Source organism: Podarcis gaigeae (assembly GCF_964106915.1).
Source record: "Podarcis gaigeae genome assembly, chromosome: 11".
Classification (NCBI taxonomy): Eukaryota; Metazoa; Chordata; class Lepidosauria; order Squamata; family Lacertidae; genus Podarcis; species Podarcis gaigeae.
This window is the reverse complement of record NC_139687.1, coordinates 49,801,061-49,822,647: the sequence shown is the minus strand read 5'-3', so window position 1 is coordinate 49,822,647 and position 21,587 is coordinate 49,801,061. Positions and strand designations below refer to the sequence as shown.

At 44.4% G+C, this 21,587-nt stretch overlaps 1 protein-coding gene and 1 long non-coding RNA gene across 2 annotated transcripts in view; one reads left to right on the top strand and one right to left on the bottom strand.

Annotated features, from left to right (window-relative positions):
- LOC310827216 overlaps nucleotides 1-21,587 on the bottom strand; it is a 114,696-nt gene that overhangs the window by 67,452 nt on the left and 25,657 nt on the right. The window lies entirely within an intron of this gene.
- LOC310827627 (O-acyltransferase like protein-like) overlaps nucleotides 1-21,587 on the top strand; it is a gene marked incomplete at its 5' end in the record, with an annotated part of 24,179 nt that extends 2,592 nt beyond the window's left edge. Inside the window, 14 exons of the mRNA XM_083703787.1 lie at nucleotides 2,307-2,446; nucleotides 3,608-3,686; nucleotides 5,489-5,627; nucleotides 5,738-5,964; nucleotides 6,700-6,870; nucleotides 8,386-8,488; nucleotides 9,705-9,806; nucleotides 11,860-12,025; nucleotides 12,129-12,208; nucleotides 13,368-13,481; nucleotides 14,004-14,133; nucleotides 17,289-17,472; nucleotides 18,183-18,325; nucleotides 20,421-21,587. Of these exons, the coding sequence (XP_083559913.1) occupies nucleotides 2,307-2,446; nucleotides 3,608-3,686; nucleotides 5,489-5,627; nucleotides 5,738-5,964; nucleotides 6,700-6,870; nucleotides 8,386-8,488; nucleotides 9,705-9,806; nucleotides 11,860-12,025; nucleotides 12,129-12,208; nucleotides 13,368-13,481; nucleotides 14,004-14,133; nucleotides 17,289-17,472; nucleotides 18,183-18,325; nucleotides 20,421-20,543 (1,901 nt within the window). The 3' untranslated portion in view covers nucleotides 20,544-21,587. The remainder of the gene's footprint in view (nucleotides 1-2,306; nucleotides 2,447-3,607; nucleotides 3,687-5,488; nucleotides 5,628-5,737; nucleotides 5,965-6,699; nucleotides 6,871-8,385; nucleotides 8,489-9,704; nucleotides 9,807-11,859; nucleotides 12,026-12,128; nucleotides 12,209-13,367; nucleotides 13,482-14,003; nucleotides 14,134-17,288; nucleotides 17,473-18,182; nucleotides 18,326-20,420) is intronic.

Below are 21,587 nucleotides of genomic sequence, written 5' to 3'. Positions count from 1 at the left end.
TTTCAATTAAGATGCGGTTGCCTTGTCTTCTCACCTAAGGCAACTGGCTTGAGGCCCTTATATATACCGCCAGGCCTAAAGGAAGAAGTCTAGAGGTAAACGAGGTGTAGAAATGGCTTCTGGGTTCAAACTCCTCCTGCTTCTTTTACTGCCTTTTGCTTCTGTTGCAATAAATATAACTCTTGGATGTTGGGAAGACGTCACAGAATTCCTTTCTGACCTGAATGCAGAAGAACCCAAAGCTTACGCCGTAAGGAGTAAGTAGAATATTTTAAAAGTGTGCTTGCTTGAGTTTTCTTGGCCTGTTAATTTATTTGAAATATGTATCTCCACACCTACTAACTGGGATTCTTGATGTGGCTTTAAAAAGTATTTCAAATACATATAATTAAAGCGGCAATCGTGATATTAGCTGTGGTCGTTGTTGTCCATTGGAAAGGTTAGAGTGAACAGCAGGAAGACCAATAGGAGGTGCAGCCAGAGCCAATGACAGGCAAAACCAACTAATTTTTGTCCCCCCCCCCCAATCTTTCAGCTGAATTCCACAAGTTACCATCTCACCCCTCTTAGCAACCCTTTCGCCCAGGCAGGAATGCTTTCTGGGATCCAAGGCAAATTCTTAAAAGGGAAACAGATATAGGCTCATCCGTATCCGTCACTCCCCAGAAACCAACTCCCTCTCATACAAAAATGTAGCCTGGACCGATGAGCTAGGTGCATGCGGGGTTAGACTAACCCTGAGGCTCTGGCAAAAATGCGCTCAAGACCACACCAGCCAAATTTTATGAAGTTTATTATTAATAAAAAAGTAAGGAAGAAGACAAGCAGAAGAGGCAGAATGTTGCTTCAAGGAACCTTTCATTTTAAGTCTATCCGAATACACCTGCTTACAAACAGGCTTCTGGTCTGCTCACGTGTAGCAGTCGTTGGATGGGATTTGTGGGACAGGGACCATTTGGCCGCAGTCCATTTTTAAGGGGTTTGGACCCAGGTGGGACTTGTCTGACAACAGACTGTGTCCTGCCAGTCACCAATAATGTCATTTTAGGTAGACTGACAACTTTTGGAAGTTGGGATGTGTGTGGCCAGCATGGTCTTAATGACCACCAGAATTCTCCATCTCTTTGCCGGATGGAAGAATTTTACTGGCGTTACTTTTTCATTGCAGTTGGGTAAGAATAATCACCCAGGTGATGCATTTTCCTACACAACTATTAACTAGGCTGAATATCAGTGGTTGTCTCCATCTCTCTGTGTATTCATTTTTTATATAGATTATTTTTATTCAATGTTTCCAATACAAAATTTATACAAATCATACATCTTTTTTATATCCATTCTCTTTTGGACTTCCCTCAACTTGCCTGATACTCCTTCCCTTCTTAATTTCTTACACATTTCTAAAGCCTTTCTTCAATTATTTTTATAAATTAATTCTTAGTTTTACTCATATTCTAACATTTCTTCTTACAGAGCTTCATTAAAACTTACAAACGTTATTTGATTATCACTTAATTTATGCATATATTCTGTAAACTTTTCCCAATCTTCTATAAATCTCTGATCTCGTCGATTTCGGATCCTTCCAGTCAGTCTATCGAGTTCTGTCCATCTCTCTGTGTATTCAGGGAGAGGCATAACTTCTTCTCTAAGGCAGATGTAAGAGATCAGGACCCTTTGCTACATCCCCAGGCTAATGCCAGCTTTGGGGAACCCATCCTTAACTACCATGTCCTAGGGTATCAGAATGCAAGTATAAATAACCAAATTAGGAAAAAGTAGGACCGGGTGGCGCTGTGGGTTAAACCATAGAGCCTGGGACTTGCCGATCAGAAGGTTGGCGGTTTGAATCCCCGCGACGGGGTGAGCTCCCGTTGCTCGGTCCCTGCTCCTGCCAACCTAGCAGTCCGAAAGCACGTCAAAGTGCAAGTAGATAAATAGGTACCGCTCCGGCGGGAAGGTACACGGCGTTTCTGTGCGCTGCTCTGGTTTGCCAGAAGCGGCTTAGTCATGCTGGCCACATGATCCGGAAGCTGTACGCCGGCTCCCTTGGCCAGTAAAGCGAGATGAGCGCCGCAACCCCAGAGTCAGCCACGACTGGACCTAATGGTCAGGGGTCCCTTTACCTTTACCTAGGACCATTCCAACCAAAGCATTTGGCAGAGTAGCGGTGGGTGCAGGCAGCTGAACCCTCTCATTTCCCCCAAAATGCCTCTGGTCCCCTTCCTTTCATTGCATCCTTCCTTTGGTCAGTTTATGGGTGGACTATGTGTAGTTTGCCCAGCATCCTTGCTTTGATTTCACAGTGTACGATTCTGTTGGGAAACCTGGCAGCAATGTCCTTGGTGGGAATGTGGACAGACTGGGATCTTACACTGAATGCATTTCTGCTGAGGCACCTTCCGGAAGATTCCAAGGGCAGTACTGCAAACTCCAAGTACAGCAGGTGTGTGACTTTGGGTTGGCTGAATGACTGTGTTGGAAGGGCAACTCCCAAAGGTTCTTCAGCAAAAAAAGAGAGAGACTCCATGTGAAGACAGAGGTAAAATTGGTGAAGACAGAAGTAATATTCCAAGGTGAGGATAAGTTACCTTAAGGAATTTCATAGGTGGAAAGTGTCCTGTCTCCTCCTCTCCGCACCCTGTACTCCTTAAAAACTGCTCTGGAAGGTTGGGGCACACGCTGACTAATGTGGAATGAAATAGGGGGACTTCTAGGGGAGAGGGTATAATCCAAAATTAGGCAGGAATCCTAAAATAAATTAAGGAAGTTAACGGTAGTCATTGATAGCCACAGGGCACATGTGGATGTTGGGGGGAAGAGGGCAGAGCCAACTTTCCTTCTTTGATCTTAAGCTAACTTACTTTAAACTCCAAATGCACAATTATTTTAGAATCTGAAACGGTGCTCTTTAAAGTTTCAGCGAGGGGCTGGATTGTAGGCTCTTGTACAAGGCAGTAGATTCCCCCCCCTAAAAACAAAACAAAACAAAAAAAGATTTATCTCTGCTGTTTGTTAGGGCTCTGATAAATTAAAATCTTAAATACCTGGTCTCAAATGCCCACTCATACGTGAGCAAAGCACTGCCTTCTAGGCTACAGGTTTATTCTGAAGATAAAAAGCTCAGGATACAAATGGAATTCATACCTAACTGGCAAGTCCTGTAACTTTTAATAATTATACAGAAAGAAGGATTTTTAGCAGGCTTTCCTACTTTGACTTCAGCCCCTCAGACAGCTCATTTTGAGTGTCAGGGAAGAGCAGCGAATTGTTAGTTTTATTAATTTACTGGGGTTGCATTTTTACTGGCAGGGAGTGGGCAAGGGGCACCATTTCTTATTGCACCACAGGCAGCAAAATGTCTTGGGCTGTATTTTTAAACCCCAGAGCAGATCTGTAACTGTCCCTGGCTGCATGACAGCCTGGCCTCTGGTGAATCCTCCTGTCCCGCTGATGTACAGAATCTCAGTATTTTTCAAGTTTTGCCAGAATGCCCTTGAAATCAGTGCATCTTGGGTATCTACTCTATTTGTCTACCTTTGCCAGTATCTCTATTTTCTCTTAAACCTGTTGCAACAAGAGAACTGAAAAGCATTCTACTTCTTAGGACGGAATTGATTACTACAATGGATTATGTGCCCCCAGTTCCTGCCAGGAAGAAGAAATTACGGCACTGGCCATGCTAGGTAAATTGACTGTGATTTTGTTGCTTGTTGCTGTATAACATCTTGTAGGTGGAACTGAAGATCCAATGTGTGTGGATTTATGAAACGTGTCTTGAGTTCACACACCGTGTGTAAACCGTGACTCATGCTTTTTAACATGAGTTTTATTATTTGCAGATTAAACAAAGAAAACAAAGGGGGGAATTATTAAAGAAAATAAAGAAAAGGAAATAATATATGGAGAATACTAATAGTAACCATGAGCCACCATCCATTCACACCACAGAAACATTAATGTCAGTACATGCATCTGGTAATTAAACATATAAGTTTGGAGAGAAGCAAACCACGGGTCTGAATTCAGATGACATGGCAAGCCAAAGGTTATGGTTTGTTGCTCCTAGCGCAACCCGAAGCAGAATAGTGCAGACTTCGTGCACCAGCATGATGTTCATAAACCATAGTCAAACATTGTTTGTGGTTTAACATGACATTACAAACAGGCTAGAGTGTGTACCTAGACGGATCTACTTTTGCTCTCCTTCAAAGCTCCCGTGCTTACTATCTAAAATAAATAACACCCCATTTCCACAGATAACTGTCAGTTTGCATTTCTTAGTACAGAAAGTATTGATCGGATGTGTAGAGATCTTTCCGGTTCTGCTTAGTTCAAGAGGGTTCTGGAAGGTTTATTTCTATGTGAAAGAAACAAGCGGACGGTTTCTGGTGTTTGGGTTTATTTGGTGTTTCTGGTGTTTATTCCTTCAGAGAAGCTGAGTACAGGTGGTTTAAACTGGTTCTATTATCTCTTCTGTCAGGGTCATGCCGACTGTATTAATAGTCCAGAAGGAGCCTGGGTTTACTTTCTCTTTCTATCTCTTTCTTCTGGTGTGGTGTTCTGTATGCTTAATGTTAAAGTTTAGTCTTATTATAAGTTCTTGTAAGTTCAAGGTAAGTCTAAGATTTCTTATGAACAGTGCCAATCCTGAATTTATTGGATTTGTGACCATTATGCTCATTTCCCTTCAGTAGCAGCAGTGCTTTTTTCCTTTAAGAAATGTTTAAGGGTACTCTCATTTTCCTACTCATATTGAAATACTGCCCCAAAATGAGGCCAAACTTAGATTCACAAAATGTTTAGGGGTACGAGTACCCCTGCGTCCCCCCATTAAAAAGCAGTAAGGCTCTGCTGGATGAAATACAATTGCCTCTGGTCTATTTTTGGGGAATCCTACAATGTGCTTAAGTCGTTACTCCTATTTTTCTTCCTCCTCATTTTTCATTGGCCTCTTTGTTCTTTACAAAGAACAGGAAAAACAACATTATAAGTACTTTTGAAAGGGAGAATGGATACTTTTATTTTTCTGATTGCGCTGTATGCTAGCCTTCCCCATCCTGTCACCCTCCAACGGCTGAAGAACTCCATATCCCATCATCCCTGACCCTTGGCCATGCTGACTGGGGTCCAACAACATTTAGCAGACCTCAAGTTCTAAGACCTAGGTCACTGTTGGTCACCTGCAATTTGGCCCTTAGACTGACCTCTCATGGGCTTATACCAACTCCTTTTCTTCCATATTTCTGCAAGGAAGGTGAAACAACCAAGGGAATTCATGTGAGAGATTCATTTCCTAAGGCCACTAGAAGTTTATAATTTTTTGGAAAATGTGCATTAAAACCTTTGTGCCGAATAGAAACGCTTTCTGGGACTTAAAAGAGCAAATGTTTCCATTTGTTCTGTTGAACAAGCTGGTAAAAACTGTGATCACAAAAGGCTCCATTGTCCTGACCGTGAAATTATTAACTTATTCTTCCTTTGACAGGTGTATTTAAATTCAAGACCATCTCTTTCCTATTGCCTTTTCCATCTCTGTTCGCTGTGAATTCAACGGCCTCATTCCCGACTGTGGCCAGATGCGCTAAGAACCTTTTCCCTATTGATGTGTTTGTAGCGGTTTGTTTGTAAGTACTGACCGCGGACGTCGCAGCCCAGCCATGAAACTGACCCTGAAGACCGTGCCTCTCAGGAGCAAGAATCACTCTGCAGTAATGAATTTCTATTTCCCTTCCAGGTTCGTTAGCGTTTCCTTCATCATCTTGCCAATCATTGGAACCATTTACACCGCTGATGTATGGGAGAAGGCTAAGCTCAATGAATTGCCATCGGACGGTTTGCCTCCCGCAAATTACGGGAGCACATCTTTCGTTGAAAGAGATGCAAGCGAATCAAAAGCAGAGAGGAAACATAGTCATGAACCTGTATCAGCAGCGTTGGCCGCATTTGATGGTTCAAAGCAAAGTAGGCATTGCATTATTATTAATGGTGATGTTGGTAATTATTTTTATGGCACCTACTGTGAGCAGGAAGCATCACAGAGTGCGGGGCGTGGGGACAGCAGGTCTCCGTCCCAAGGTGTTTACAATCTATTTTGAGATAGTAGGAAAGGCAACAGAGGGAATCGAGGGCAAGGAGGCGGGAGGAAGCCAGCCCTGAAATCTTCAACTCCCACAGGGTTCATTTGGGTTCAGGTTCAGGATAATTTTAGGAGGATTAAAAATTCCATTTCAGGTTTCTCTGTGGCAATCTACACAAAACGAATTTTGAAAGGTATTGAATTGTATTCTGTGTAGCACCAAGGAACCATCTCCATCTCTCCTCCGCTCGCACCCCCCCCCAAATCTGTTCTGAGTTTCTCCCCCCAACCCTCCGGAGCAGAGAAGAGGGAAGTCCTGTGGGGCTAGCAAAAATCTTTGCACAGGCTTCCCCTTTGCAAATGGATGTGACTCCAACTGCAGCCTATGAAGCTGGAAGAAAAGCACTGTTGTTTGTTTTGGAAGCTGTTTGTCCATTAATTATCCCCCAGCATCTGCCAGTCTTAAAATGCAATCCCATGCATGTCTACTCAGAAGTAAGCCCCACAGAGTTAAGTGCGTACCTGCTTTCGAAAAAGGACTATTTCTTCACTCTACCTGGCAGAACACGTATAATCTACATGGTATAATGAATTAATTTCTGCTGCTTTAATATTCTTAGGTACCTTGGACTGCGTTCTGAAGTGTTTTTCCTTGCAAAACCATCTCCCAGCCATTTGGCTGATGAAACCCTGTAAAGAAGTCTCCTTGGCTCTAAATGGTATCAGAGCGCTGAGTCTCTTGTGGGTAATTTCTGGGCATACAAGTCAAATGACAGCGTGGCAGAATTTAGGTAGGAGCTGAAGCTACAAAGGCAGATATACACAGTGTTCTCTAAATGAACTCACTACTCATTTCAACTGCTGTTTTATTCCATATTTGACACCCGGGATTGCAGTTCATGGGCTGTGACTTGCTGCTAAACAGCCCTGGCTTGTGGTTTTTTTCTTTTTTTTGACAGGGCGATCAGTTATGTAGAGGCAATGAGATTTGTTCAAAAGAGAGTTGTAAAGAACAATGAGAATCCTCACTTGATATATCTCATTCAGAGCATTTCACATATTTCATTCAGTGCATTTCACATATTTTAAGAATGATTATAGGGAGGCTGAGCTGCTGTTTGAACTGGAAAGGACCTTTTCAGTGACCAAACCAAAACTTTGTGATTCTCTGCTTCAGAGAGAAGAATATGATGTTCTTCCCCCACACTGTGGAAGACCTGTTTGCTTCTGAACTTTGGTTGATAGGATTTCACAGCTTTTCTCTATTTCTCTCTCTGTGTTTCTCTCCTTCCCTCGTGTGTGTGTGTGTGTGTGTGTGTGTGTGTAATTTCAGAGGCAGGGAACCTGTGGCTCTCCAAATGTTTCTGAACTCCAACTCCCATAATTCCCATCCACTGAAGGTGTTAGCCAGGGCTGATGGGAACTGGAGTACAACAATATCTAGAAGCCCGTGAGTTCTCCTCACCTCTGAGATATAGTGTGTTTCTTTGTCTTTCTTGGCTGCCTTGGACATTTTGGAAATGTGAGATATAAATGTTGTAAATCAATAAAATTTGGAAGGGTTTCCTGAACATACATTCTGTAAAAGAAGGATTAAGGGCACAGCAGTTAAGAACTTTGACAAGAACTTCATTATCTATCTTGAACAAGAACAAACCAACAACAGGACACTGCTGACTCAGTGTCCCAGATATAACTAAATCTAGTTCCATCTAGTGACACCAGACGCATGCCAATTTTCATTCCAGCACCTCAGTCTTCAAGGAGGACAATCACACTACAGTGTGTTTTGTTTCATTTCTTCCTCGCCTTTGAATGGGCACAGGAGGTTGTGTGATTGTTTTCTGGGTTGCCCCAATTTCAATACAATATTTCAATCTTCAAGACAGGCACACACACTCATCCTTTTTAGCTGGAGAGGAGCAGCAGTTCTAACATTTCAAAACATCCTCTGTCTAACAAATAGTTCCTGTAAGCTTCGAAGAGACATGAAAACGTCAGTAGGGCACTGTATTTGCAAAGTCTAGCCTAATATAAAGTATGAATGCCATAGCCTGAACATTCAAAGACTCATTATTTGAACTCCTAATATTTGTAAACTGCTTTGGAAAGGTATTAAGTGAGAGGAAGGGAACTTATTTTTTTAAAAAAAAGCATAGACACAATTGGACCTGATTTGTTCCATGTTTCTCTTCGTTTGCAGAGATATGCTTGAGTTAAGTAGATTCCCAAATATCTCCTGACTGTTTCTCTCTCTCTCTCTCTCTCTCTCTCTCTCTCTCTCTCTCTCTTATATGTTACCACAGATAATGAGTTGGAATGGGAAGCTAAAGTGCTTAAAAGCCCTGTTTACGTATTTTCTCTAAGTGGACCATTTTATTTAGGCGTTGACACATTTTTTCTCATCAGGTAAGTCAGATGTTAGGGGATGCGGGTGGCGCTGTGGTCTAAACCACAGAGCCTAGGGCTTGCCGATCAGAAAGTCAGCAGTTCAAATCCTCACAACAGGGTGACCTCCCGTTGTTCGGTCCCAGCTCCTGCCCACCAAGCAGTTTGAATGCATGTCAAGTGCAAGTAGATAAATAGGTACTGCTCCGGCGGGAAGGTAAATGGTGTTTCCGTGTGCTGCTCTGGTTCGCCAGAAGTGGCTTAGTCATGCTGGCCACATGACCCAGAAGCTGTCTGCAGAGAAACGCTGGCTCTCTCGGCCTATAGAGCAAGATGAGCGCCGCAACCCCAGAGTCGTCCGCAACTGGACCTAACGGTCAGGGGTACCTTTACCTTTACCTTTACCTTTAAGTCAGATGTTATTAGACGTTTTTCTCCCTCTATTATTATTTTTAAATAAAAAAATAACCATCTAACATCTCATGGTAGTGAACCTTGCGAGTCTATAAAGATGGAACATGAGAATTATTCCCTGGTAATTATTTGAAGAAGCATTGGACAACAACAGGTGTTTTATTCATGCAGGATCTGTAGGACAATAGATCCTGCTGGTAGTCCATGCTGCCTGCCTCTGCTGCTCACCTACTTGACCTGCCCTGCCCCTGGGGGAGAAGGCGCATGGCGGCAACAGAGGCCAACAAGCCTAGGGCAGACTCCATGGAGGGAGGCCAGATCTGCTACCCCTCCCATCTATCCAGAGCCTGCTGCCCTGAGGCAACTGCCTCACCTTGCCCCATAGGTTCGCACCTTACCCCTATGGGATCCCTTGCCATAGGGATCACATGGGACTGCTGGTGAGCTCAGACAGCCAGGATTGCGTGGGATCCCTGGTTGTTTGAACTGGCACCTTCACCACCAACTACTGTGATCACACAAACTGCGCCTCCTCCTTGTCTGTTTCATGATGTCTGAGGACATATATTTTTCAACAGGATTTTGAGTCAGTTGCTTATTACATTGTGATGTCTACTTCATTCTACTTCATTCTGGCTATTTAGTTTTGGGTATTACAACATTGTAACGCTGTGTGTTTTCCTGTATTATTGCATTTGAGTTTATTTTTAATTTTGGGGGGGCTTGTTTTTGTTCGTCACTTTGAATACCTCTGTTTGGAAAGGAAACTGAAGGACAGGCATTTTAGAACAGGCAATTAAACCTCAGTTCTTTTTCTCCTCAGTGGCTTTTTGAGCTGCCAGTCCTTTTTGAACATGTTGAAACTCTCTGAAAAACGGATCACCTTTCGCCTCACAGTAAAGTACCTGTGGCGCCGATTTTTCCGGTAACCGTTTGTGAGGGTTTGATCCATTTAGCAAAACGGGCATGAAGAAAGTCATTTGTCATTAGCCATGCTGGTACCTGAGGTGATATTTGCCTCCGCTATTTAAGAGTTTGAGGGAGTTGTGGGTATATTAGCATATTAATAGCCTGGGCCAGTGGTGGGGAACATTCTTCATCCTGAGGGCCCCGTTTCCAAGGGCCACAGGGTGGAGCCAGAGGCAAATATGGGTGCAGCAATGAGTGTGACTCTTCCCTTTGTGCAGTATAATACATTCCAGCTATGCAAAAGTCAGCGAGTTTTTATTATTATTTATTTATTTATTTATTTATTTATTTATACCCCGCCCATCTGGCTGGGCTTCCCCAGCCACTCTGGGCGGCTTCCAACAAAATATTAAAATACAGTAATGCACCAAACATTAAAAGCTTCCCTAAACAGGGCTACCTTCAGATGTCTTCTAAAAGTCTGGTAGTTGTTGTTCTCTTTGACATCTGGTGGGAGGGTGTTCCACAGGGCGGGCGCCACTACCGAGAAGGCCCTCTGCCTGGTTCCCTGTAACTTGGCTTCTCGCAGTGAGGGAACCGCCAGAAGGCCCTCGGCGCTGGACCTCAGTGTCCGGGCAGAATGATGAGGGTGGAGACGCTCCTTCAGATATACTGGACCGAGGCCACGCACATACATGCATGCAACTCTCCATCATGGCACACAGCAGGCTTAATCACAGTTTAAGGACACATTCTAACTAGGCAAATTGAGTAGGACTGGTAAATGAGCCAGTCCTGGGAAGAGAGGGAGAGACTCAAGGGCCATATAGAGAGATCTGGTGGGCATTTGGCGCCTGGGCCTGAAGCCTCTACCGTTGTCCAAAGATAGTACACGTGACACCCAGCAGATATTGTTGGGCCAGAACTCCCATCAGCCAATGGTTGGGGGTGATGGAAGTTGCAATTCTAGTGGAAGGCATGACGTTGGATAACTGTGTCTTAAACATTGAACTTAAAAAACATTGAATTTTCCATCAGCATCGTAACATTCGCCTGAGAAGGGAAGCTAGATTAATGGTTTAAATGGAACAGTTCAGCTGCAAAGTACTTTTTTTTCACTAGGCCTGGCATAGCTCAGTCATTAGAGCATGAGACTCCTAATCTCAGGGTTTCGGGTTCAAGTTCCATGTTGGGCAAAAAGATTTCTGCATTGCATGGGGTTAGACTAGAAGACACTCACGGTCCCTTCCAACTCTACAATTATATGATTCTGATTCCCAGGAAGTCTAAATGCAAGAAAGATCCTTCCTTCCTTCCTTCCTTCCTTCCTTCCTTCCTTCCTTCCTTCCTTCCTTCCTCTCTCTCTCTCTCTCTCTCTCTCTCTCTCTCTTTTTTAAAAATGAGACATACAGTGGTGCCTTGGTTCTCAAACGCCTTGGTACTCAAAAAACTTGGAACCCAAACACTGCAAACTTGGAAGTAAATGTTCCAGTTTGGGAACTTTTTTCAAAAGCCGAACGTGCTCTGTCTTGAGTGCCACACTTCTGTTTTGGGTGTTAACTGAGGTCTGCCTGTTTTTGCTATTTATTTTGCATTTCTGTTTTTGCGTCTTTTTTGTTGTGTTTTTGTGGCTGTGTGGAACCCAGTTCAGCTACTGATTGATTGATTCTGTGACTGCAGTACATTGTTTATTGCTTTCATTTTCTGGATCAATTGTCTCTTTAGATAGTAAAAATCATATTAAAGTGCTGTTTTGGGGGTTGTTTTTAAAAGTCTGGAACTGATTCATCCATTTTGCATTGCATTCTATGGGAAAGTGCACCTTGGTTTTGGAACGCTTTGGTTTTGGAATGGACTTCCGGAACGGATTAAGTTTGAGAACTGAGGTACCACTGTACTATTAATTACTCCCGTTTGCTATTGAGCTGGGCTTGCAAAGGAATGCAGGGATGAAGTTTAAGGGAAGGGAGTCTGCTTTGCAAATGCAATCAGGTTTGAATTTCTTTAACAACGTGCTGAAAATTGTGTGTCTGCATGCAACCCGACCACTTCTGCTCTTGTATTTGTAGGCTTCAGCCGCTCCATATATATTCCTTGTGCCTTTTAATTGGTTTATACTCTGTCGCTCCTTGGGGGACATTTTGGGAGCTCTCGAAACTCGAGGTTGATAACTGTAGAAGAACATGGTGGGCCAACCTACTGCTGATCAACAACTTTATCGCTGGGCAAGAGTCAGTAAGTCTGTACGATGGACTATTTATTGGGGCATTGTATCATAATATATATTTTAAATAATATATATTAAAAGTATGCATTTGTCTTCCCACCCGGTTTTCAGTGTAACGGATGGACGTGGTACCTTGCAAATGATTTCCAGTTTTATTTCACAACACCTCTGCTGGTCTATATTTCCATGAGGTGAGTATTTCTTCGGGAATGAACATCCACCATGAGGTTTCCTCGTAATTTATTTATTTGATTTATTTCATTTCTATACCGCTTTGTATTTTCAAGGAAAAACCCTCAAAGCGGTTTGCAGCATATTAAAACATCAACAAAACAATCCAGAATCAAACATTTCTGAGGATAGTCAAATATAGAGTATACAGTCAAAGCAACATAATTAACAGAAAACTAAAATATTATCTTAAAGATTTCAAAATAAAACATTGCAAAGGAAGTCTACTACAGAATACATATTTAACCCAAAGTTAACAAAAAAAATTCAAATAAAAAAACATCATTGCTAAGTGAAGTCAAATATAAATAGCACATTTAAAACAGGGTGTGGGACAAGGAAGAATGACAGTTTCCAGAAAAGCCTGCCCAGCCTTCTGCTGTTGCTGCCACCAGAGGGATCTAAGACCCCTCCACCCCACATGGGAGGCACGGATCAGAGTCCTGCTCATCTGAGCCTCTTGGGCTTGCCGATCAGAAGGTTGGTGGTTCGAATCCCCGCGATGGGGCGAGCTCCCGTTGCTCTGTCCCATCTCCTGCCAATCTAGCAGTTCGAAAGCATGCCAGTGCAAGTAGATAAATACCATAGGTACCGCTCTGGTGGGAAGGTAAACGATGTTTCCATGCGCTCTGGTTTCTGTCATGGTGTTCTATTGCGCCAGAATCGGTTTCGTCCTGCTGGCCACATGACCCGGAAAGCTGTCTGTGGACAAACGCCGGCTCCCTCAGCCTGAAAGCAAGATGAGCATCGCAACCCCATAGTCGCCTTTGACTGGACTTATCTTTTAGCATCTGTTTCTCTGTGAATTTCTTTTAGAACATGAGAAAACGGTACCAAATGGGACCCATTTGGTCTGTTGCTTTGTTTCTTCCAAGCTGAATGCATGCCTGTGGGTAATTAGAGTGTGAATTATTCTGCTTCCCCTTGGAAAACTAGTATCACTTCAGTTATAACAGGGAAATACATGCTCTCTCAAGCAACCCTTTGAATATAAAGGTTAGAGATTTTTGTTATTAAGTGTTTTATCATTTAAATGGATAATGTAAAGTCCGTCCCCCCAAAAGGCCCCATGTGTTGCTTATATTTCTATTTTTGCTTATATTTCTATTGTTTTGGCAGGAGCAAGCAAGGAATTATAATTCTGGGGACTTTGCTGTTCCTGACGACTTTTACAGTGACAGCCCTGCTGTCATCGTTCTACAGGCTTCCTGTTGCAAATCCTCGTGATATGAGGTAAGGTTCTGGAAACTTCCCCCTTCAATAATAGGTCACAATAATATGCTGGGAGAGATCCAAAGCGCAGTCAGGAATCTAATTAATCAAGAGAAAGTAACCCTCTGCATGCTATGGGGTATGTCGGAGGTTCTTGAATTTTTGGAAACAGAAGTTAGAATGGCACCCTGAGAAGAAAATTGCCCTTAATGGAGATTTCATCTGACTGATTCACTTCATCTGTCTAATGTGTTTTTCTCCCAACCGATTTTTAAAAAAGGCAAAACCTGTGAATTTTGAGAAGCAAATAAACAGGTGGTGCTATCACACTTCCTTTCAGAGCAGAAGACTTGGGTTATGCCACGTTTGTTAACAGCAGCAACATTCAGACTTGGTTCTCATATATTTTACCTCAGGAGAATCGTTCCATTTGAGTCATCTGCCAAATGTTTTTAGTTAGGAATAGTTATCAGTTAATGCTCTTTATCTCCCTTCAAGCCTTCCATATAATCTTTTTATAACCCGTTTCCAATATGCTTGCAGGAAAACGGCTACTGTGATGTATTTCGCAGAGTATTACTCAAAACCTTACTGCCGATACGGTCCATTTCTAGCTGGCATTCTTCTTGGGTTGTACATGAACCAGCAGCAAACCCCAGTCCTAAGGAACAAGGTAAATGGAGGGCGTGTTTGCGTGTTTAACAAACATTTGGGAACCTACCTGCACAACAAAATGTGTATTGATTTTAAACCATTTTAACTGTGGTGGCACCCTCCAAAGAAATCTGGTACAGGCTTGGTGAGGTTTGTGTTGTGTTCCAATATGACCAACAGTGCCACTCAGAATATCTGGAACTCTGGATCCCTCCTGAGAATGCATTTGTTGTTGTTTTTTTCTGATCCTTTCCCCAAGTTTAACACCCACCCACCCCCTTTTTTAATTTACAACAACCAGCTGGTCTGAACTGGCTGGCTCTTTTGTCAAAACCCATTAGGAAGGTGGGACCATTCTCCTGAGCAATTTCTGATTGGCTGTCTCAACCATTTATGTCGGAGATGGAGCTTCTTTAACTATTGGCTCAAACTCCACTCCATCTGAGAAGGGAGACTGTCTTCAATTGGTCTCAGATCCCCCCAAATATGTGGGGTATCACCCCAATCCCTCGTTTCCTGTGGAACCATATGTATTGGGGGACCAAATATGATCTGCAAGAGACTAATACCCTCTCAAACTACCGGTATCTTGTCTTACAAGGAATTCTGTGCATGCTCTGAAATGCCAAACTTCCACTCAGAGTTGATGGTGGAGATGTGTGACTTTCTTTCTTTCTTTCTTTCTTTCTTTCTTTCTTTCTTTCTTTCTTTCTTTCTTTCCTCTGCTTTCTCGTAACCCCCTTTTCCTTCTAAAGTTCATTGATCTTAAAAGGTTATTTCTCTGGAAGATCTTCCTCGTACGTTAGATGCACTGTTATTAAGGTATCCCTTGTGCTCTGAGGGTAGTTCATAAGGCTCTGAAAGATTTTGTATCCTCTGGGCTTTGGAAGAGCCAATCTAAACCTCCTTACTGGCAGATTTACAGGGCCAACAGCTGGGGGATAATGCCATCCACTGTAATGCAATTGGATGATGTGCTGTGTGTGTCATACTATCCACACTTTTCTTTTAGAAGGCAGAAAGGTATCACTAAGACTTGATCCCCATAATGGGGGCTCCTTCCAGTATGAGGAATAAAAAAATAAAAACAAGCAGGAACTGCAACAAAAATGCTGCAGTGCAGAGTGCTCCTGTTCAGGGTTCCAGCAGCCAATCATGCTCTCTTCCAAGATACGCCATTCCTCCTCTCCCCAATGTTCTATCCTCTCCCAAAAGTTGGTTTGTATTCTGTTCCCTGTCTTTGGTTCCCTGCCTTCACAGGCAGCCATACAAATTGAAGGTTTTTATTTCTTTTTAAAAAAGTATACTTCCACAAACCTTGGAGTCCCTCCAGACCGACTGGTATTTCCCTTCTTGTGCCTTGATGGATCCATGCTCAAGGAATTAATTTTGCTATTACAATATATGATGAAACCAAGAAGGGATGAGTCCATTTAGCACAAGCAACATCATTCTACTGCTGTGAGCCGTTGATGAAGGGTTCCTGGGGCACTGCTTGTTGGCCTGACAAATGAGGGAGCCCCTTTGATTCCAAATATTCAAGCCACCTGGAAGTGCTGTGCAAAATATTACCACTGGGGCGAGTGTTGCCTTGAAGTGATTCCACTGCAACCTGGGGAGAGACAGAGTGAAAGCAGCCTTGATCAGCCAACAAGAGAAGTTGGCGCGTTTTGTGGTACACAATAAATGGGGAAGGTTTTGGCAAGGGGAGCAGCAGCCTCGAGAGGAGAGCAGTTGCAGCATCTAAGGGAGACTTTGTAGTTAAAATGAACACCATAAAAACACGAGGGACCCACAGTCTTTAAAACAGCCATGTCATATTCCAGTTTTGAGTGGAGCTGCCTTGCTGGGTGAGAAGTGTTTGTCTCCTCTCCCTTTTGTGTCCTGCATGCCACTTCCCCAGAACTAAATTTGTAACCTGTGGTTATTATGCAAGGCCCAGGGAGCGTCCTTGGTTTACCTATTCACCCAGGTATTTGGTGGCTGAAATATTCTGTTCCTGACAACCTTGAAATTACTCTATTGTGAGGATTTGTGACTGTTTCAAGACGTTGTTGTTAGATGTTGTTAAAATTTTGTCTTTGCAATTTTGTTGTTTATTTTCTTAGGGAGGGAGGCTGGGATAATAGTAATTCTTATTATTTATTATTTATGAAGGAAGAAGCTAAATTTATTTTGATTTTGGGTAATGCATGCATATATCATAGTAAGCATCGTTTTAGAAGAGGAATTCCCTCCTATGAGAGAGAAGTGTCTTTCATCTGCAGTTTTTTGGAATAAAATAAGCACTTTTTACAAATCTCCTCTACATTGGTTGGTTTATTTTGTTCAATTAATCTAACTGGTTATGATGCATTAAAAACAGCAGGCCTTAAATATATGTATATTTTATTATTAAGTGCCTGAAAGCTGAGTAACTGAACCGAGTAATCTAAACATGTCAGTTTGCATTTCTTAGTGCAGAAAGTATTGATCTGATTTGTAGAGATCTTTCCTATTCTAATTAATTCAAGAGGGTTCTGGAAGCTTCTCTGTGTGAAAGAAACAAGCAAAAGGTTCATGATGTTTGGGTTATTCCTTCTGAGAAGCTGAGTACAGCTGGCTTAAACTTGGTACTGTTATCTCTTCTGTCAAGGTCATGCTGACTATAAAAGTTAGGGCCAGAAGGAGCCTGGGTTTCACTTTCTCTTTCTATCTCCTTTCCTTCTGGTGTGGTGTTCTGTATATAGTGATTAGACTTATTGTGAGTTATTGTAAGTTTAAGTTAAGTCTGCTGCAACTGGATTTCTTACGGACAGGGCCAATCCTGAACGTATTGGATTTGTGACCATTATGCTCATTTGCCTTCAGAAGCAGTAAAGCTCTGCTGGATGAAATTGCCCCTGGTCTAACAGTTGACAGAGGCAGCGCTGTTTTTAGGGCAGTGCATGCAATTGCCCCGCACAGGGCACTGAGCTGTGGGGGCACAAAATAATAATGATGATGATGATGATGATGATGATGTTACCAAAGTCTGTCCACGACAGAAGAGACAGGAAGAGAAGGCCTGAACATTCCATTGAAAGAGAAGCAAAGTCGCTTCCCCTCCCAGATCTGACAAAATGACCAGAGTCAGGAGGAATTGTCCTAATGAACTAAGATGCAATCAAACGTCTCTTTCTCGTGTTTCCACAGGTGCAGGCTTCCATCGGATGGCTTTCTGCAATGTTTTCCATGTTTATGGTAGTTGCTTTGGCCTATGCGTTACAAGACCCCCTCGACTACTCACCTGCCACAGCCATTTACCAAGCTACTCACCGGACGGTGTGGGCTATTGCTGTGGGGTGGATAATTTTTGCCTGTGAGGAAGGCTATGGAGGTACTCTACAGAGCAGGAATGGGGAACCTCATGCCCGGGCAGTGGGGCAAATGTCACTCTCAGAGCCTCCTCATCGGGCCTCAGGAGTGGGGATCAGTGGCGTAGCGTGGGTTGTCAGCACCCGGGGCAAGGCAAGTAATTTGCGCCCCCTAACCCGTGGATTTTAGCACTGATTTTAGCACTGCGAGTGCGAGTGCGCCCCCCTCCCAGATGTTGCGCCCGGTGCGGCCGGCCCCCCCTGCACCCCCACACTACGCCACTGGTGGGGATTTGAACCTTGGTCTCCCAGGTCCCGATCCAATACTCTAACCACTATACCACAACTGGGTCTTTAAAGGTTTGTTATTTGCTGTGGTCTAAAACACAGAGCCTAGGGCTTGCTGATTGGAAGGTCGGCGGTTCGAATCCCTGCGACGGGGTGAGCTCCCGTTGCTCGGTCCCTGCTCCTGCCAACCTAGCAGTTCGAAAGCACGTCAAAGTGCAAGTAGATAAATAGGTACCGCTCCAGCAGGAAGGTCAACGGTGTTTCCGGGCGCTGCTCTGGTTCGCCAGAAGCGGCTTAGTCATGCTGGCCACATGACCCAGAAGCTGTCTACAGACAAACACCGGCTCTCTCGGCCTATAGAGTGAGATGAGCGCTGCAACCCCAGAGTCATCTGTGACTGGACCTAACGGTCAGGGGTACCTTTACCTTTATCTTTACCTTTTAGGTTTCATCAATTGGATGCTTTCATGGGGCTTCTGGTCGGTGGTTGCCAAAATCAGCTACGCCTGCTACTTGGTCCACCCAATGTTGATTTTGTTGTATAATGGACTTCAAGAAACGTCCATGCACTACTCGGACATGAATATGGTGAGTGATTAAGGATAGATGGATCTGTCAATTTTGGTTCTCTTCAGGATCTCGATTTTCCAAATTTTCAATTCAATACCTTGCATTTCTGCAGCAATTTGAATTTTGTGTGTGTGTTTAAACTCCTCTTAAAAATTTGTCAGCCATTTCAGTGCAAATTTCACATTTTTTGTGTGAAGTTTTGCAAACACACACATTCTTTCAAAGCGTTTTCCATAATCTAGTACACTTTGGTATGTTATTTTCACTAATATACCGTATTTTTCGTCCCATAGGACGCTCCGTCCCATAGGACGCACCTAGTTTTTTGGGGGGGAAATAAAGGAAATTTTTTTTCCCTTTATTTCCCCCCCAAAAGCAGGTCAGGGAAACCAAACCAGGTCGAGGAAGGGCGCTGCACCTCCCTGAGCTTGTGGGGCTGGCCGATGTCTGCCTCAGGCGGCAGGCTGCTATCCGCAGCGTGGGGAGCCCTGCGGGGAACCCCTGCAGGGCTCCCCACACTGCGGATGTCTGCCCGGCGCGCTCTGCTTCAGGGTGCCCCACCGGCCGGGAGGCAGGCTGCTATCCGCAGCGTGGGGAACCCTGCGGGGAACCCCTGCAGGACTCTCCACGCTGCGGATGTCTGTCCGGCGCGCTCTGCTTCAGGGCGCCCCACCCGCCGGGAGGCAGGCTGCTATCTGCAGCGTGGGGAGCCCTGCGGGGAACCCCTGCAGGGCTCCCCACGCTGCGGATGTCTGTCCGGCGCGCGGGGCACTCTGCTTCAGGGCGTCCCACCCGCCGGGAGGCAGGCTGCTATCTGCAGCATGGGGAGCCCTGCGGGGAACCCCTGCAGGGCTCCCCACGCTGCGGATGTCTGTCCGGCGCGCGGAGCGCTCTGCTTCAGGGCGCCCGACGCTCCGGGAAGCAGGCTGCTATCCGCAGCCTAGACAGCCCTGCTGGACCTCCTGCAGGGCTGCCCGGGCTGCGGATGCGCTCCCGAAGCGCCGGGCGCTCTGCTTTCAGGGCGCCCGACGCTCCAGGAAGCAGGCTGCTATCCGCAGCCTAGACATCCCTGCCGGACCTCCTGCAGGGCTGCCCGGGCTGCGGATGCGCTCCCGAAGCGCCGGGCGCTCTGCTTTCAGGGCGCCCGACGCTCCAGGAAGCAGGCTGCTATCCGCAGCCTAGACATCCCTGCCTGACCTCCTGCAGGGCTGCCCAGGCTGCGGATGTCTTCCTGAAGCCTGGAGAGCGAGAGGGGTCGGTGCGCACCCACCCCTCTCGCTCTCCAAGCTTCAGCGAAAGCCTGCATTCGCCCCATAGGACGCACCCAGATTTCCCCTTCATTTTTGGAGGGGAAAAAGTGCGTCTTATGGGGCGAAAAATACGATATACACTTTTATGCACATTTACCCTAGTATTTTTTTGGGGGGGGGTGAGCACATTACTTGGCAGCAGAACTGTATTATGATCAGAGAAAAAAACCAAAGCTCTTTCTCTCCCATAGCTTGCATTAGCCTTCCAGCCTAAGGCTATGTAGCTCCTGGTGAGGCTTCATTATCACATCTTTCTCTGGCTGTGCCTGGGAACAAAAGACTAAGAGGCAACTCCTTTTCAAAATGGAGATTTAAAATTGAATACCTTAATCACATGATCTAAGGCTCAGTTGCCATATTTCAAATTTGGAAACAAAACTTATTGACCTTTTTTTGGAAAAAAAAACCTCCACAATTGAAGGTTTCTGAACTATTTTTCTATGAAAGTCATCAAAATAACCACACTTCCGACATGGGCTGCCATACGCATGGGTTTCCCCGTACATTTAATCAATTCCTCCCAGACCCAATTTCCGAAGTACGAATCCTGGATATGTCTTGGAAATTCTGGAGGTATGGCAGCCCTATCTAAGGTTAAACACTCACGTGAGAGCTAGCAGAGAACACCAGTTGATTAATTAGCAACCTGTTAAAGCTCAGCGAGCTTCAGTACGCCTCAGTGGCATGTCCCAATGTTAAACCCTTTCAGCAATATGCATACAGCCATTCTCCATTTCAGTGTGCAGGTGAACAATTATGCTTAATAGATCTGCCCTTATTTCCGTTTGCACTTATCTTTTCAGTTCTATCTGTTCCTTGGACACTGCCTGATGACATTCATGGTTGGGCTGGCGTTGACGGTGATAGTTGAGATGCCTCTGCAAGCGTTAAGGCGGGCTGTGCAACGACAAGTGGTTCAGCTGTGAAGGAGGAAGCAGGAAAGGTGTGATGTCTTTAACCCTCCTCACCATATCCATTCCCTTTGAAGAAGAGGCCCTTCTGTTGTGCTCCAGAAGAACTGTATAGTGATGAAGATCTGAACTTTTGCACGATGAAGATCTGAACCAGGCTCTTCAGGAGTGATGTGGCTAAGAAATTTCAGAATCTGGAATTAATGGTCTGGCCAGGCCTCCCCATTAGATGGCCAATTGTGAAGCACACAGCTAACACCCCTCTTCTCTTCATTGCCGCTGTTCCATGCTTTGCAACTACTTCTACATTCCTGCTTTGTTACAGTGAACCAATGGTTTACCAACCTTAGTTAAAAGAAAAGAAATACTCTGAGCCGATGCAGTTCCGCATTTTAAATTCACTGAAATCAGTTGTTCCTAAACATTTTTGGGCCTCCGCCCCCTTGGCTCCATAAACTCACCCCCAGTGCCCCTGCCCTATAAAATGCATTATAGTGGTACCTCGGGTTAAGTACTTAATTCGTTCCGGAGGTCCGTTCTTAACCTTAAACTGTTCTTAACCTGAAGCACCAATTTAGCTAATGGGGCCGCCTGCTGTCGCTGCGCTGCCGCAGCACGATTTCTGTTCTCATCCTGAAGCAAAGTTCTTAAACCCAAGGTAATATTTCTGGGTTAGCGGCGTCTGTAACCTGAAGCATATGTAACCCGAGGTACCAGTGTATTCACAACAGCAGTTTGCACAACCCACTAAGGAATATAATAACACAATAAAATTCAAAACAGTAACAATTAATTTTATCCATAATCCAATTAAAACTATTTAGCTTACTGATTTCAACAAACGAACACTATCCAGTGATGCTAACTTTTCAGAGTCTGAAAGTCATTCACACCTCCAGTGACCTCCCCACCTGCTTGCGTCTTAGTGCCCTCCCCTGTATGGGAAATGCACCCGGAAGACAAAAATGTATGGAGGAGTTAGTGATCTGACACGGTTCCCCTTCCTGCCTCTGTTCCTTCCCACTCCCTCGCTCTTGTTAAGTTCTTTGATGGTGTGAG